Here is a 15,246-nt window from a genome sequence, read left to right on the forward strand (position 1 = left end):
CAGCCTTGCCCTATCTACCCAGCACAATGCTGTCGTCCATTGAAGAACAGCCGTGCTCTGCGAACAGCGGCTTCAGAGCGAACGCTTGCTTCTCCGGGTACCTATAGTCCCTCGTGGGTCCAGATTTGCTACCCTGTGAGCCCTCAACATCCTTGCCGCATCTTGCCAGCAGACCGTCGTCGATCTCGATCGGGTCGCGATCATCGTTATGACTTGCAATCTCCGTCGCATCCTGCTGCGCATCGTAATCCATCAAGGACGCCTTACCGTAACGGACCACGCACGTCTTCGGAATTCGCTCCATCACACGCTCCATCATTGCCGCAACGCGCTCAGGGCCGCTTGCGGAACTCTTATGATCGATGGAGAATAGACGCACTTCCTTCAAGCGAGCCATGGCCTGTAAAGGGCGCCAATCAACGTGGTCGAAGACGTTGTTGTTTGTGCTGTGGATGTGGGTCAAGTCTAGCAGGATAATAGCCTTCTCTAGCAGACCTAGACCGACGTCTGTAACGTAGCTGCGCTCGAACAGCGAGTTGGCGCCGAGTCGGATGTTCATCTTCACGTAGAATGTGTTATCATAAAGCATGGCTCGAGCTTCGTGATGGATCTGCTTCGTGGTGCGCACGATGGCCGTATAGATCTCGTTGTCGTTGCGACCTTCAACAAAGCCAATAGGTGACAATAGCACACGATAGACCCGAACGCGGAGCTCGGCTGGGAGACCCATGAAGCGGAACGATTCGATCTCAGATGTCGTGGACCCTTGATATTCATCTTCAGACTCATCCTCGATCGAGAGTGGCTTTTGTAGAGGACGGTGTCTCTGTGCGCTTGAGCTTGTCATCGACGACTGCTGGACATGGTGTTCACCATGCATGCTTCGAGGCGGAGGGATGCGTGGCTTGATTGGCCCCTGCAGACGCAACACTTCCTCCGTCAAGAAGCTCATGAGGTGTCGGATCGCAAATGTGTCGCCCACCATCCTTATTTCATGCAGACCCTTGGCTATAAGCTGTTTTCCTTCCAAGCCACCAAGCTCCGAAAGATACTCCTGCAGCATGCGATCGACCGCCCTCTCCCGATCACTGAAGTCCGCCGGACGATCAGTCAGTAGCCGCTGTAGACCATGTGACAAGGCGTCGCTTGATGGTGAAGTCGACAAGACTCGAGCTTCCTCAGCGACAAGGTCCTGCTCGTGGGATGGCGAAGAGAGGGGAGGTCCCTGAGCTTGCTGACTTCTCATGCCTGGCCCCGTCACTGAAGACTGTGTCGAGCACGCTGCCCAGAACCCAGCTTGCGGTGTAGTGGCCGAGAAGGATGACGCGGGAGATTGCCCTGTGGGAGTGAAGGACGTGAAGGGCGAAGAGGTGTTGTTGTTGTTCTGCTGCAGAGCAGGCGGCTGACCGTTGAACGCGAATGGCATCTTATCGAGTGTCTTAAAACAATGCGGTGGTGGCCACAGGTTCGACCAGAATGTAATACGAGTAAGTAAGAACGTGGCAGGTTCTTGAAAAGTGTATCTCGTGATCAGCTTTTATGTCTCGCGTGGTGGCCGGTCAATGTGCAATCACGCTTCGCCTTCACTTGACATTCACTGAATTCCACGCCAGACCTAATGGATCCCCATTCACACGTCCTTGCTCTCGTCACCGCCGAGCTTCCCATTCGCGTCTTTTTCCTTCGGCACGACCTTCAGCGAGAAGTCAACGTGCTTCGTACCCTGATGGATACTCGACGAGCTTATAACGTCAATGTCATCACACACATAGTCAGCCACGTTCTCCTCCGTCAATCCACCTGATACCTCAATCAGGTATCTATCTCGTCCCCATCGCTCCTTCAGACTCTTACTCGCCTTCCGTACACCTTCGGGGGTGAAGTTGTCTAGCATGACCACATCCGCACCAGCCTCGATGGCTGCATCAGCTTCTTGTTCAGATTGGCATTCCACCTCGACCTTGACTGCAAATCCTCCTGCTGCTTTGGCTGCCTTGACTGCTGTTGGGATGCTGCCGCCACAAGCCCAGATGTGATTGTCCTTGAGCATTGTCATAGCGCTCAGATCTTGTCTATGCGGATCGCATCCTCCCACTAGCATGCCATACTTCTCTACCAGTCTAAAGCCTGGTGTCGTCTTCCTCGTGCCTGCCAAAGTGTTCTTGTATCCAGCATTCCGTAGCAGGCCCAGTAGACCCGCACTCTTCGTCGCTATGCCCGAACATCTCGCCAGCAGATTGAGTGCCACACGTTCACCAAGAAGCACATTCCTAGTCGGCCCTCGTACTGTTGCAACATGCTGCTTCTCACCCTTCTGCTTCCCTACCTCATCGCCTTCCTTGGCACGCCACTCGACCGTGCAGTCGAGCTGCCGGAAGACCTCATCGAAAAATGGGACGCCAGCAAGGACACCCTGGGATTTTGCTAGCAATCGAGCTTCCGCAGGTGACTCGCCGACGACGAATCCTCCATAGTCGAAGGATGGAGTATCCTCGTCGAGCCACGCTGTCACGCTACGCTTCCACGAGGGTGGAAGTAGATGGGCCACATTGCCATGGCCGGGGGCTCCTTCAGTTGTAGGCATGTTGCAGCTACCTCAAACTCCTTCTGGTCAGCAGAAAGTGGATGAGAGATGGATTGTTGACCAGATCATTATTAATTGACGTAACCATATTCTCGGCCGCTGAACTGCCAACGTCCTTAGCCCCACCAAGACTTCACTTCACATCAATCCAACATCTCTTGTCACAACAACATCATGAGAACAGGCTACTGTACCGTCATTGTCCGGACACATTCTCTCGCAATTGAGCATGATGACTCGCCACCTTGCTCACTGCACCTCCTGTAGTACATACACTAGCCTAGGCGCATTTGCTGCTTACTCCATCCACCGCCGCTGCAACCTATCACTCGTGCAATGGGTCCATGACCACGATCTAGGCCACTCAGACGTTTCTCCAACTCCACGATAAGAAAGAATGTCTCCGAATGACAAAATCAGCATTCGAAGGTTCTATTGTTGATTACCACACGCTTCCGCCCACCTAGTATACCTCTGAGCAGTATATATGTACACCGCTGGCGTAAGTGTAGTCGTGCACTTCATCTCCTCAGCGATCACCTCACAATCCTATGTCTTGGAACCTCAGCTTGTATAGCAAAACATCTTCAGACATCAAAATCATGCTTTCCACCATCTTCACCCTGGCTTCAGCCACAGCTACCATAGCGGCCCCCGCCAGTATCATACAAGCCAGGAACGGCGCAGCAAACTACAACGTCCCTCAAATGCAGATCCGCGACCTCGAGCTCACCATCATCAACCTCACCAACGACATTGTCCAATCCAACAGCACCGGCTTTGCCACCAACTATGCCCTCGGCACGACACAAATCGGTGTTCTTAGCAACGGAGTCCAAGGTGCTGAGCACTGTGGCCCCTACCAGGCTACAGTCGCTAGCGGAAATACGCAGGCTATCGCGTACCTACAGAACGCTATTGTGGCGTTGCAGCAGTTGTCTTTGGATTTGATGAATCCGGCGTCGAGTGTCGAAGAGGATTCGTTCAACTATGATATTTGTCAGGCGAAGTTCAACTACCATGCCCTCGATGGCTTCGTAGTTTGAGCATTACCCGACTGAATTTGTTCGCGCCACAGTCGTTCCTGGATCTGGCTCATCGGGTATGTTTTTGCATTGGTCGGCGCACAGACTTTGGCCTGCATAGGTTGGCGTATCATATTTATAAATCATAAAGGATGTATCTGCCAAGTCTTCATTTCACCCGGCTCATCCCACTCTTGCTCTGGATGCTTGTTGACTGCTTCGTACCACTGCAGCATACTGCCGATCAGATACGCAGCAGAGCCCCATGTGCTAGAAAGCGAGCTCTGATACTCGTATCCTGTCACTGTAATTCCTGCTGGACCGAAACCCGCACAGAGCCTGCCATCATTATCAGCACAACCCATTGTTATGTACTCGTAGTACTCACTCGAAGCCTACAGATCCTACGGTCGACCAGAAACCGATCCACCACCCCAGCACCTTCACCTCAGGTTTCCACCACTTCTCCTGCGTCTCGAACATGAACATCAGACTGGCGATCAGGAAACAGGCAGCTGCCACTATCTGCGGTACCCAGTACGCTCCATCCGTCTGCCACCAGTTCAGGCTATCGAGTATACCTGGCAGAATCACAATCGATGTGATCCCGTACAAAGTGACACCGAACAACTGTATGGCTGTCGCCACATAGCCAATCTCGTAGACGTGGTGAGTTTTGAGCGCATGCCATGTCGGCCACCAGCGCCATGTAGCGTATTCGCTCGACGTTCCTTCTTCCTCCTCGCCGCCAAAGTCCACACCGCCTCGTCTGGAAGCTGGTGCTTTGCCATCGGGGTATATTGAACCTGGCCGTTCGAAGCCTTCTTTGGTTGCCCAGCCGGCTTCTGGGTCGACTTGATCTGCAGCTTGATCGGCCTTACTTTGCCGTCCTTTAGAGCGATGATGAGGAACCATATGATGGACGAAGTCGTGCAGTTTATCGTCCAGCATCTCCTTCTGCTCTTTGTCGTGGCCTTCAAGTACCCTTCGCATGGCTGAGCCATGGAAAGAGCCGTCATTCACAGCTTCGAGATATGCCATTACGGCTCCGACTTGGTAGAATAGTGCTCCGAAGAAGAAGCACAGTGGAACGCCGTACTTCTCCTCTCCTTCGAATTCGGTATATGGGAATGCCAGGATAGACCATGAAAAGGCGCCGTCGATCACGAACAGCGCAGATCCAATTGTATATGACCAGCCGCTCCAGAAAGCCATATCCCAGTATGGAAATATGGTGAACATGCGGATGATACCCTTCGTTACTCGTGTCGCCCGACCTTGCTTCCGAGGTGATGTGTGAGATTGCTTGACGTCGTCGACACTAAACGAGCGCACCGCCACCGAGCCTCGACCCTTCCTCTGGTCTCTCGATCGCCATAACAGAGCTAATTGCTCCTCACGAGAAAGCGTCGTTTCCAGAGAATCGCCATCCCGGTGTCGTCTGATATGTAGTCTCGCAGATGTTGGATTGAAAACCCTGCTTACACTACTTGTCTGGATGCTTTCGAGATGGAGCTTGTGGGCTGCAGACTTGACTTTCTCGACAACATGTGGTGCTCTCTCATCGGCAACAGTCTTGACTTTGTCGATCAGGCCGTGTGAGCTACTAGTGCTTTCGTCGCTCGTGATGGGTGCTAGAGGACGGCCTTCTGTTCCGGGAGATGGTTCTGGGGGTGCGAAAGCTACTTTCTTCGTGCTATTCTGCTGGTCAACTTCTGGCGCATTGGCTGCTGGAGTGTCCTTCGAGTCGAGGGCTGTGGCACTCCTAGCATCGTCTTGCTGGCGTTCAAGGTCGCTGAGTGGCTGATTGCTTGTGCTCTGGGCAGTGTTGGCGCTGCCTCCATGGTGCTCTTGGCCTTCCTCTTGGCTAAAAGGATTCGGATTATTGGCAAATATAGTCTCACTCATCGTCACAAGCTTTCTATAAGCTCATACTTTATCGCGACAGGGTAGGCTGTATTGTCTACCTACCGTTTCATTACAAGAGAAAGGTGAAAGGGCTGCCTTAGCTCTTATCGTTGACATGATCGTCCTTCGCGGCTGTCGCGTGTCCTGCCAAACAAGCTTGTGTGTGGTGGGAATCCTGCGATGACGATGTTGGCTGCAAGGCGCCATGGTTCAAACTCTAAATTGTCCTACATATATGCATACGGTGCTACTAGACAGGCAAAGCTCTCGGTCTCGGTGTAGGAAGAATCCCAGATAGACTAGATCGAACCGAGAATCGACAATCGATCAACGATAGGCCTCAGGCATCAGAAGAGAATGAATCCAAGTTCGGATGCGGCACACCAGCGGTAGAGATCTAAACGTTGACACTAGAGCTGCGAATACTATTCTGGTTTGGAACTGCAGTACTAGAAGTGCAGTGTTATACTGCTTGGACCGCGAACAACACACACATAAAGCGTGCTTGAGCATCGCCTACATTCGTCGCGGAACGACCTGAAGCTATAATCCTACAATCTAAACGATCCCCATAACTCGAAGAGACTTATGACCCTTTTCGCTCTAGACTCAAAAATCTCGAACTTGCCATATCCATCTACAACAACAACACCACTTCGAGCTCACGCTCAGGGTGACCACTCCAGTTGCTTTTCAACCAGTCTGCAAGCGCCTGTAGCTGGGGTGATGCTGAAGCACTCATACCAAACCCAACCAGAGTGATCGTCTCCAAATTCTTCAGCTGTAGGAGCCCATCGATACGATACTCAGCCCTCAACTGATCCATGGTCTTTCCAGCTCCAGTATTGATGTTGAAAAGCGTGACACTCGCCCAGCCCATAGAAACAGTCTTCAGGGTTTTGCAGCGCTCCATCAGCTGCACGTTGCTGTTTGGTTTGTGTATTGGGACTACCCAGAGCGGGAATCGGGAGAAGAAAGGGAAGGTCAACGCCTTGATTGCGTCGAAGCCGTTCTTGTAGTTGTTTGAGACACTGGAGAAGTCCACACTGGCGAGCCACTCCTGAAAAGCTGCATTACCTGGGCCGTTCTCAACGCTAAATGCGGTGGTTTCCGATTGGCGGAGAAGGAACACAGTGCGGACCTGCTTGCTGGTATACGCCACTTCGGGGAGGGTGATGCCGGTGGGTTGTCCATATTGACCTCGAAGGAAGACTCGGAGCTTGTGCGCCTCGACAGCGAGGTCGTAGATGGACAGACGAAGCTCGAGTGGTAGGCGGAAGATGCCACACTTGAGATTGAGATCAGATGCCTTCTTCACTCGAGCCAACACAAGCCTCTCCTCCCGAAGGATGGTGGCGTAGGACTCGATCATCCAGACGCCATCATATTTAACTATCTGCGCGCATGGTCAGTATGAAATGTATTGTCAGCCAGCAGATAATCGAGCATGTAGAGCCTACCTTTACGCCAGTGGTCGTAGCTTTCTTTTGAGTAATCCATTCGTCCTCTCCTGCCTGCACAATCTAGTGGTAGCTAGTCAGCCATGTCCCATAAAGTGACTAAATCTGCCCAATATACCTTATCACCAGACGGCTCCCTGCACACCATGGCCCAGCTGAAGGGCTTCATGTTCTCGGGACGTAGTACCAAAGCTTTGTGTCCAACGATGGAGCTTCGTGCGAGGATGTGCTGTCAGCAGAAGAGGTTTGGCCAAGAATATCAAGCTGGGCCGTCGCAGAGAGCGATGTGGAAAGTGAACAGATACTAGATCCGCGAGCGAAGATACATGTAGTGTGGCGGAATAGGCTCCTTGTGTTTGCAGACAGGCGACGCGTGACGTTGAATGATTTTGCAGTATTCACTACCGTCTTGAGGCCCTGCTCCAGTCACAGTATCGAAACGATGCACCGGCTTTGTCTGGCTTGCGCGCAAAAGCTTTACGAGCGCCGCCTCCGGCCATCGCTGTAGTCGATGATGTCTTGTAGTGAATTGATGCTCAAGCAGCCAGGCAAGGAAGCCGAATGTTGTGCGAAGAAGGAGAACATCTGGAGCATATTATGTTTAGAGGGAGATTATATACATATCCAGTCGGAAGGGAAGAGAAGTAGGCATTTATCCAGCACGACGGGCGGAGATCTTGGTGGCCAGATATATGACACTTCGTCGAGTTTGCTGCTCAGAAGTAAGTCGCAAACACATATAAAGGATCTTGGTCAATCCATGAAGTGGTCGATGATGTAGAGTATGGTATGCCAAAACGCCAGACGCCATCGCTATGCTTCCATTCCCCATGCTAGAGCAGATTGGTTAGCATAGTCCGGAAAGGAGAAATCCACCGTTTACTTTGTCACCGCCCTATTGGCTTCATATACTCTGCATCGTTTTCTTTGACGTCAGCTTTCGCTTCTTCCAGCATCTGATCGATGCCGCGTTCCTTCAGTGCTTTCTTCGTCCCGTCAGCAAACGGTGGCTTCGCAATAACCACGGGGATCCATACGTTTAGGCATGTCCGGTATTGCTTGAAAAGCGGCTCACACTCGTCTGTAGTCGCCGTCCCTCGTAGATACTCTGCTACCATCAGCATATCATCGTAGATAGCACTGTAGAGTCTTCGTACTCTCACTATACCATTTAAGAAAACAGGAGTCGTAACGCCTGTTTGAGCATTAATAGCCGTACAGCCAGAGATATGATGGCTACTGACTCCTTGACATCGTCACACTCGGGCGCCAACGATGCGGACATCACTTGTCGCTTATAGAGAGATGGTGAACGTGGTACGGAGTTGTGTTGAAGTCGTACGGAGGCGTAGGAGGCTAGCCGGGAACCTTGTCTACTACCGTGATTTGCTCGGCTCTAACCGACGCTAAGAAGCCGTACCGCGACTCGCCGGTGACTCCCTGCGCGACTCCCCCGCGACCCTCCGTGACCTCCTCATCGACATGAAGATCGCCACCCACACTGCAATTGTGCCCCGCTCCAACCCTGCATGACACCACCTCTACGTATCCGTCCCATCATATAATGGAGATGTAGTCGCAAGAAAGCTGGTTATGACATATTAGCGTCGCTGACGGATCAGACGGATAAAATCAAAGGTAAAGATATCGCATGGGTTGGTAAGGCTCATTTCTCTCACCACCTCTTGCACTTTCTCTTGTCTTGCGATCATCTGCAGTACCGCTACAATGGCTGAAGAACCACCACGAACAGCTTACCAAGCTCTCGTCTTCGGCGCCTCTGGCGTGGTAAGTTTGGCTAAGGCTTGGAGCAACATCGAACCACGAGCTAACAGGACTATAGACAGGCTACCCTCTAGTCAAGCAACTGCTCTCCTACCCGACACCCACCACTTTTTCCAGAGTCATCGGTGTGACCAACCGCCCGCTGAAGAAAGATGTCGCTCTGCTGCCAGATGACCAGAGGATTGAGCTTTACAGCGACCTTGACTTGACGGATCGCAACAAGACACTCTTCAGTATCCGGCATATTCCAGGCATAGAGTACACCACACATGTCTACTTCGCAGCCTACTCTGGTCATGGCAGCGACTACCAAGAGCTCAAGCGCATCAACTGCGAGATCCTTACCAATGCGGTCGGGACATGTGAGGTTTGCTGTCCGAATATGATGTACTTCACTCTGCAGACGGGTGGGAAGGTATGATCGAGCATGACCATTCAATACCGGACCGGCAGCATGCTAACATGACCAAAAGGCGTATGGCGTCGAATTCAATGACAAGGTGCCATACAATCCTCCACACAGCGAATCAACCCCACGCATACCAGAACCATACGCCTCCAACATCTTCTACTACGAACAATACGACATCATGAAACGAGCGTCCGAAGCAAAACCCTGGACTTTCTGTGAGATCCGTCCCGATGCTATCGTAGGTTTCGTGCCTCAGAACAATGCCATGAACATTGCACAAGCGCTCGGCCTCTTCTTATCGCTCTGGAGGACAGTCGAAGGCGAAGGTAGCGAAGTTCGCTTTCCTGGAAATAACGATGCCTGGATGGCGTTACATACAGATACATCCCAAGACATCCTTGCCCGCTTCCACATCTTCGCCAGCCTGGTACCCGACAGAACAAGCGGCAAAGCCTTCAACGTCGTTGACGGTCCAGCAACAAGTTGGTCCGAAGTCTGGCCTCAAGTCTGTTCGTACTTCGGTCTTGTGGGCGTGGCACCACACTCAGACCGTGAGCCCTTCTCAGCGCAGGAATGGATGGAGAGTCATCAGCAGGAATGGGCGAATTGGGTTTCGAAGAACCAGCTCAAAGAGGGTGCGCTAGAGGCAACGAGCTGGAAGTTCATGCAGGATGTTATTGGTATCCCTTTCCGACGGGATTATGATCCGACAGCGAGTCGGAGTATTGGCTTCACGGAGGAGAGGCCACATGCGGAGGGTTATAAAATCTGCTTTGATGAGATGAGGAGGGCGAGAATTACACCATGAGATGTACACCTATTAGAACAGGAGTTTGGTACGCACGTGCCGTTGTCTGCTTCTACATCTTCGAGCACAGTGCAGGCTACATCGACCGGATCTGGAGTCGACAGCATGTGGTCGTAACCTCGTGATATCTGCTGCGTGCTCACCTCATTATCGCACTCGGTAATGGCTCTCGTACGAGCCGCTGTGCAGCGTAAGACGGGCCATCGTTATCAGATCAGCGGACACAAAAAGTGATGTTCGCATGCGCGGATGCAGGATCTCCGAGGCACAACAGCGAAAGCTTCAATGAAAACTGCCAAGGGCTGGAAACAAGCATCATCAAAATGACATCGCCTCCGCCCAATTTTCGCGCTTCTGACTTTGGCTTTTGAAGCACGGACCTGGACTGGACCGGCTGTTCTTGGAGACCTCCGGGCGTAAGTTGTTTGATGCTTGGGAGGGTGGAAGTGTAATCGTTGTCCTTGCGTTGTCCTTCACGAGTACTTTGCTGGAGGAGGAAGAATTGTTTGACGGTAGCATTTGATTGCTTGGGACGGGAAAGGATAATATTGCGCTCGGTCACAGTCAGCTTTGCCCGATACAGCATTCGGGCGCCGGATCAATCTCGAGATCTGATAATATTCGACCTTCTGCGAGACACGAAGGAAATAGCCATATACACAGGCATCGAGCGCGGCATCTTACATCACTGTGACTGCTCGACGGAGAACGAGCGTGCGTATGTCTGCCGTGGATTCAAGGGCAACAGTGGACACGATAGTAGGGGCCCAGTCGGGGCATATGGCTGCACGGGAAAAACACCTGGTTGTTGAGCCACCAGAGGATTACGAGTACGTTCACGACGGGACGGGATCAAGTCAAAGGAGTGATTACGAAGATGGCGGCGATGCTGATGGATGGTCTAGCTATGAGTCCTTACCACCGAACTTCTCGCTGGCAGCGAATATGGTCGCCGGCGCCTTTGCCGGGATTGCGGTATGGGATATCCGAAGCAATACCATGGCTCAGCAACTGATACAGACGTAGGAACACTCAGTCATGTACCCGATCGATTTGCTCAAGGTGGGCCAGCCCGTACATCTAGTTCTGGCAAACAATGGCTGACAAGCAACGCACGGACACGAATGCAAGTCGTCAACTCGAACCCAGCAGCAATGTACAGCGGTATCGGAAATGCGATAGCAACGATTTCAAGAGTCGAGGGTTACATGTCATTATGGCGGGGGCTTTCGAGTATGATAGTGGGCGCAGGTTAGTAAAAGTGGCGGATATAAGAGCGGTCTGCGGAGTGGCGAGCTGAATATGTGTACCAGGACCCGCACATGCCGCATATTTTGCGACCTACGAGATCGTAAAGCAGGCGATGGGTGGTAACGCCGCCGGACACCATCCTTTGGCAGCAGGTAAGAGTGGTCACGAGACCAGGGCCAAAATAAGAGAATGCTGACACGTGATCCCAGCAACGAGTGGTGCCTGCGCGACGATCGCCTCCGACGCTTTTATGAACCCTTTCGACGTGATAAAACAGCGCATGCAAGTGCATGGCTCGACTTACCGCAGCAACTTCGAGTGCGCCCGCACAGTCTTTCGAACAGAGGGTCTTCGCGCCTTCTACGTGTCTTACCCGACCACTTTGACCATGACAGTACCTTTCACAGCGCTCCAATTCACCGCATACGAGTCCCTCACAAAGGTCATGCAGAAACGACGAGCATCGGAATATGATCCTTTGACACACTGTACAGCTGGTGGACTAGCAGGAGGTTTTGCGGCAGCAGCAACGACGCCTTTGGACGTAGTCAAGACCTTGCTACAGACGAGAGGAGCGAGCTCAGATATGGAGATCAGAGGAGCCAAGGGTTTAGTGTCTGCAGCACAGATAATATGGAGAAGAGAGGGCACGAAGGGCTTCTTTCGGGGGATGAAGGCTAGGGTTGTTACGGCCGCGCCTAGCACTGCGATCTGCTGGTCAGCGTACGAGGTTGCAAAGGCTTACTTTATTCGGGTGGAGAATGAGAAATAAGAGGTGTTCAACCGAAGCTGTCTGGTGTTACAGAGCCGCGCTGTGGCGAGAGGGCAAGGCATCCGGTCTCGTGAAGCAGGATACAGACCACGGACTGGGCGAGACACAGCTTCGTCGCCACGCATCGCAACTCCGTGCATGAGGAGTGCTTCGATGAGGAATGCAGAGTGCTGAGATCTCGGAGGTACACTCGCACGTAGCTCATCACACCACGTACATGCTCGCAACACCATCGAGTCAGCATGGTTCTATCCACAGCAAAGGCGTAGAGCATATGGCGGAAGGCGGTGTGCGATAGATCTCACCAAACGGTTTGAACGACGAGCATGCCCAAGTTGTACAGTAGAGAGTGAGCTCAGGCTTGCAAGAACCTGTAACGTCAGATAAGACACTGGAAAGACCTCTTCAGCATCATGCAAGGCGAGCTCAGCAGAGCCAAACTATTCGACATCACTATAGCAGCAATAGATATTGCATCACCCAGGTAAGTTGACAGCCCTTAGTACGTCGTCTACCCCCAAACCAGGCCCACCTCTCACGACATCTTTCCATACCTCCTCTCTCACTCTACGCCGCATATTCAGTAGACTCCAATTCGGACTCTGTTCCTGCCTCAGCCACTTGAAGTCATCCACCATCGCAAACTGATTCTCTGCTCCTCTGTCCTCGTCTCTGAGGTACATATCCGGTATCGGAGCGAAGTGTATCGCGCTGCAGTCTTCGATGATCGGCCGACTAAACGTGTGGAGATAGATGTGGCAATTCCGGGATTCGTGCATACGGTATTGCCTGCTCGCTACTACGATGACGGAGTTTGTGATATTGGTAAGATGAATTGCGCCGCTTACACGACCGCAGATTATTAGCGAGCTCGAGATGTTCTTCAGGGTGAGGCCGGCGAACGGGTGCGCGAGTTGTGTTGGTGAGCTGAGATCTATTACGCAGCGATGAAGATTCGAGAGTGTGCCGGAGCTTGTGGCGTGGCTGGCTGAAGGCGGGAGGATGATGTGTAGGCCCTCGTGGTTGTCAAGCTTCACTGATGTGCTCTGGGAGAACGACGGTTGGCGGATGCGGGTTGTGTCTGGTATCGATCTGCTTGCGCCCGGTTCGTTTTGCACTGGGTCATCTGCCAATTCTGGGGCGGGTGAGCGCAAGTGTGCTGGTGTAGTGGCTATACTCGACTCGTTCGACGACGCTGGCACATAGCCCGGAACGCATCGTCGTCTTTGCTCGGCGAGCTCTGCTGCATCATTTAGACTGATTGCTGAAGCGTTCTTCTTTTGACTGAAGGCCAGTCCTGATTTGAATGCGAATTTTGGTCGTGGTGCGAGCGTCTCCTTGATACCTTGGAGTTTTGTCGACAGAGCCTTGATCGCTTCGCCATATGTTCGTTGATCGTAAGCTGGTATCATCGTTTGAGCATCCTTGACTGCATCCGAGAGACGAGTGATGCTTGCTTGGCAATGTTCGATGGCGTCTGCTCGCTCGCCACCCGACGTGCCGTGGCTTTGCAAAGCTTCCATCTGCTCTTGAAGATCTGCGGTATCGATTAGTGGCTGTACGAAGACCGAGTATCTGGATTGCTACCTGTGACAGCATGCTGGAAGAAGCTGAAGAACTTTTCTGCATTTGTGATCGCTGGCGTGAGCTCCGGGAAGCCTTGCCGTCGAGCAGTGTTCTGTGCCGTTGTGGAAGCCATTGCTTGTCTATATGAGGTGCTGTTCGGACGCGTGAAGCTACCCCAAGTGTCACTCGCACTTCGAGGATTGTCGTTTACGTCCAAATACGATTCTTGAAAAGTCCTGTTTCCAGCTATGAGCCTTCCGGTGGACTGGATGATTATGCCAAGTACTACTGCTTTCGTTCAAGGGCGTCGTGACAATGCTCAATTAAATCTCGCACGTTGATGTTATTTTGTTGTGATAGCGAGGCTGGAATCAATGTCTTTGGGGGCTAGATGCCTCGCAGAAGCAAGTGCGGGGCCATGCAGCCGTGGCGGGTCTAGCCGGGCACATAATACCCAAGGCGACATTAATTCCATTCTGGAATAGAAGCCTGCCGATCAGTGAGCTGGAAGGCCTCCTCCATTATCGCGCTGCTGCAAGGTACGTGTAGGAGTCTGAGCACTTTCTAGCCTTGTCGTTGCACCAGGAGGTCGCCAAGGACCACGATCCAGACGATTTAGCAAAGCCGTGGTAACATTCTCACCATTGAAAAAGATTATCGAGTTTGTGGCGTCGAAAATTGGGTGTATCTGAGTTGTACAGTATGTTACAAGATCTATGAGGCCTGGCTGCGGCGCGGCACATCAATGCCATAAGCCTCCTTTATGCGCTGTGCTCGTCTCTCTTCGTAGCCTGGCGCGTATACACCTATGCATAGTTAGCAAGACGAACTTTAATGTTGTGCTGTGGATTGGAGAGCATACCTCGGCCCTCACCAACCTCCATGACCGTGTCCTCTACTGGCCTGCGCCTGTTCTTCCTCAGGTACTCTTTCCTCGTGACCTCATCTACCTCAGGGTCGTGTTGGTAGCCAGCAAGGGAGCCGCCAGTGAAGGAGAAAGCGTAAAGTAGTGTCGCCAGGCCTGCTCCGTAGCCTACAATTGCGGGTGCCGAGCGGACTGGTTATGATTAGCCATGTTCCTTCCACCTTGCCACGCCACGCCATCGATCGCATACCTCGCAGTCCCATCATTGTGCCGGCAGATAATCCACCATATGCAGCGTTCCATGCATCATCCTTTTCTCTCAGGTTCGCAGAAGCGTTCTTGGTGAACTCGTATGCTCCTCCCATGGCAGCTGTCATACAGTCATTAGCACGTGTTCCATGGCCCTAGAGTGCCGTCTGATCGTACTGAAAAGGGCTGTGGTGCTTCCGAACTTGTTCACCGCGCCCCAGGCACCGTAATTGGTCTTGGTAAGGACATTCTGGATGGTCGATATGAAGGCTCCTGCTGAACCAGTGACGAGTGCGGCTTTGATCGTGGCCGAGACAGCATCCTTTGGTTGGTAAATCCCCTCGACCTGGTCCTGCTGGGGTGGGTGATCTTCTGCCATTGTGGCCTATGACAGAATGTGCGAGTAGAGCAAGCCAGATATACTGCTGCTATGATCTCGCGAGCTCGTCCCTGAGGACCGGATTCTCGGATCTCGGCTCGGAGCGCAGTCGCTAGTGTTAGGGCGCTCGTGGCAGATGTGGCGCAGAATGTCCCAGCTCTAGGTTTGGCACAGGCAATCAA

General features: G+C 52.4%; 9 protein-coding genes across 9 annotated transcripts; 3 read left to right on the top strand and 6 right to left on the bottom strand.

The window, feature by feature from the left end:
- Nucleotides 1-10: 10 nt before the first annotated feature.
- On the bottom strand, nt 11-1,426 carry LTS14_002508 (uncharacterized protein; the record flags this gene model as incomplete). The annotated part of the gene is made up of 1 exon (XM_064835214.1): nt 11-1,426. The coding sequence occupies one exon, from the start codon at nt 1,424-1,426 to the stop codon at nt 11-13; it is 1,416 nt and encodes a 471-aa protein (XP_064697149.1).
- Nucleotides 1,427-1,630: 204 nt separating this feature from the next.
- On the bottom strand, nt 1,631-2,584 carry BNA6 (nicotinate-nucleotide diphosphorylase (carboxylating); the record flags this gene model as incomplete). Its single annotated transcript, XM_064835215.1, has 2 exons — nt 1,631-1,800; nt 1,855-2,584. The coding sequence occupies 2 exons, from the start codon at nt 2,582-2,584 to the stop codon at nt 1,631-1,633; spliced, it is 900 nt and encodes a 299-aa protein (XP_064697150.1).
- A 602-nt stretch (nt 2,585-3,186) lies between these two features.
- On the top strand, nt 3,187-3,630 carry LTS14_002510 (uncharacterized protein; the record flags this gene model as incomplete). The annotated part of the gene is made up of 1 exon (XM_064835216.1): nt 3,187-3,630. The coding sequence occupies one exon, from the start codon at nt 3,187-3,189 to the stop codon at nt 3,628-3,630; it is 444 nt and encodes a 147-aa protein (XP_064697151.1).
- A 122-nt stretch (nt 3,631-3,752) lies between these two features.
- On the bottom strand, nt 3,753-5,517 carry LTS14_002511 (uncharacterized protein; the record flags this gene model as incomplete). The annotated part of the gene is made up of 2 exons (XM_064835217.1): nt 3,753-3,948; nt 3,998-5,517. The coding sequence occupies 2 exons, from the start codon at nt 5,515-5,517 to the stop codon at nt 3,753-3,755; spliced, it is 1,716 nt and encodes a 571-aa protein (XP_064697152.1).
- A 637-nt stretch (nt 5,518-6,154) lies between these two features.
- Nucleotides 6,155-7,146, bottom strand: LTS14_002512 (uncharacterized protein; the record flags this gene model as incomplete). Its single annotated transcript, XM_064835218.1, has 3 exons — nt 6,155-6,913; nt 6,978-7,040; nt 7,096-7,146. The coding sequence occupies 3 exons, from the start codon at nt 7,144-7,146 to the stop codon at nt 6,155-6,157; spliced, it is 873 nt and encodes a 290-aa protein (XP_064697153.1).
- A 1,559-nt stretch (nt 7,147-8,705) lies between these two features.
- LTS14_002513 (uncharacterized protein) lies at nt 8,706-9,982 on the top strand (the record flags this gene model as incomplete). The annotated part of the gene is made up of 3 exons (XM_064835219.1): nt 8,706-8,765; nt 8,821-9,177; nt 9,236-9,982. 3 exons carry the CDS (start codon nt 8,706-8,708, stop codon nt 9,980-9,982), a joined length of 1,164 nt encoding a protein of 387 aa, XP_064697154.1.
- Nucleotides 9,983-11,345: 1,363 nt separating this feature from the next.
- MRS4 (Fe(2+) transporter) lies at nt 11,346-12,005 on the top strand (the record flags this gene model as incomplete). The annotated part of the gene is made up of 2 exons (XM_064835220.1): nt 11,346-11,385; nt 11,443-12,005. The coding sequence occupies 2 exons, from the start codon at nt 11,346-11,348 to the stop codon at nt 12,003-12,005; spliced, it is 603 nt and encodes a 200-aa protein (XP_064697155.1).
- Nucleotides 12,006-12,481: 476 nt separating this feature from the next.
- On the bottom strand, nt 12,482-13,704 carry LTS14_002515 (uncharacterized protein; the record flags this gene model as incomplete). Its single annotated transcript, XM_064835221.1, has 2 exons — nt 12,482-13,542; nt 13,593-13,704. The coding sequence occupies 2 exons, from the start codon at nt 13,702-13,704 to the stop codon at nt 12,482-12,484; spliced, it is 1,173 nt and encodes a 390-aa protein (XP_064697156.1).
- Nucleotides 13,705-14,285: 581 nt separating this feature from the next.
- On the bottom strand, nt 14,286-15,064 carry LTS14_002516 (uncharacterized protein; the record flags this gene model as incomplete). Its single annotated transcript, XM_064835222.1, has 4 exons — nt 14,286-14,377; nt 14,434-14,628; nt 14,687-14,806; nt 14,863-15,064. 4 exons carry the CDS (start codon nt 15,062-15,064, stop codon nt 14,286-14,288), a joined length of 609 nt encoding a protein of 202 aa, XP_064697157.1.
- Nucleotides 15,065-15,246: the final 182 nt, after the last annotated feature.

This window comes from Recurvomyces mirabilis (assembly GCF_035927965.1).
Source record: "Recurvomyces mirabilis strain CCFEE 5264 chromosome Unknown scaffold_5, whole genome shotgun sequence".
NCBI lineage: Eukaryota > Fungi > Ascomycota > Dothideomycetes > Mycosphaerellales > Teratosphaeriaceae > Recurvomyces > Recurvomyces mirabilis.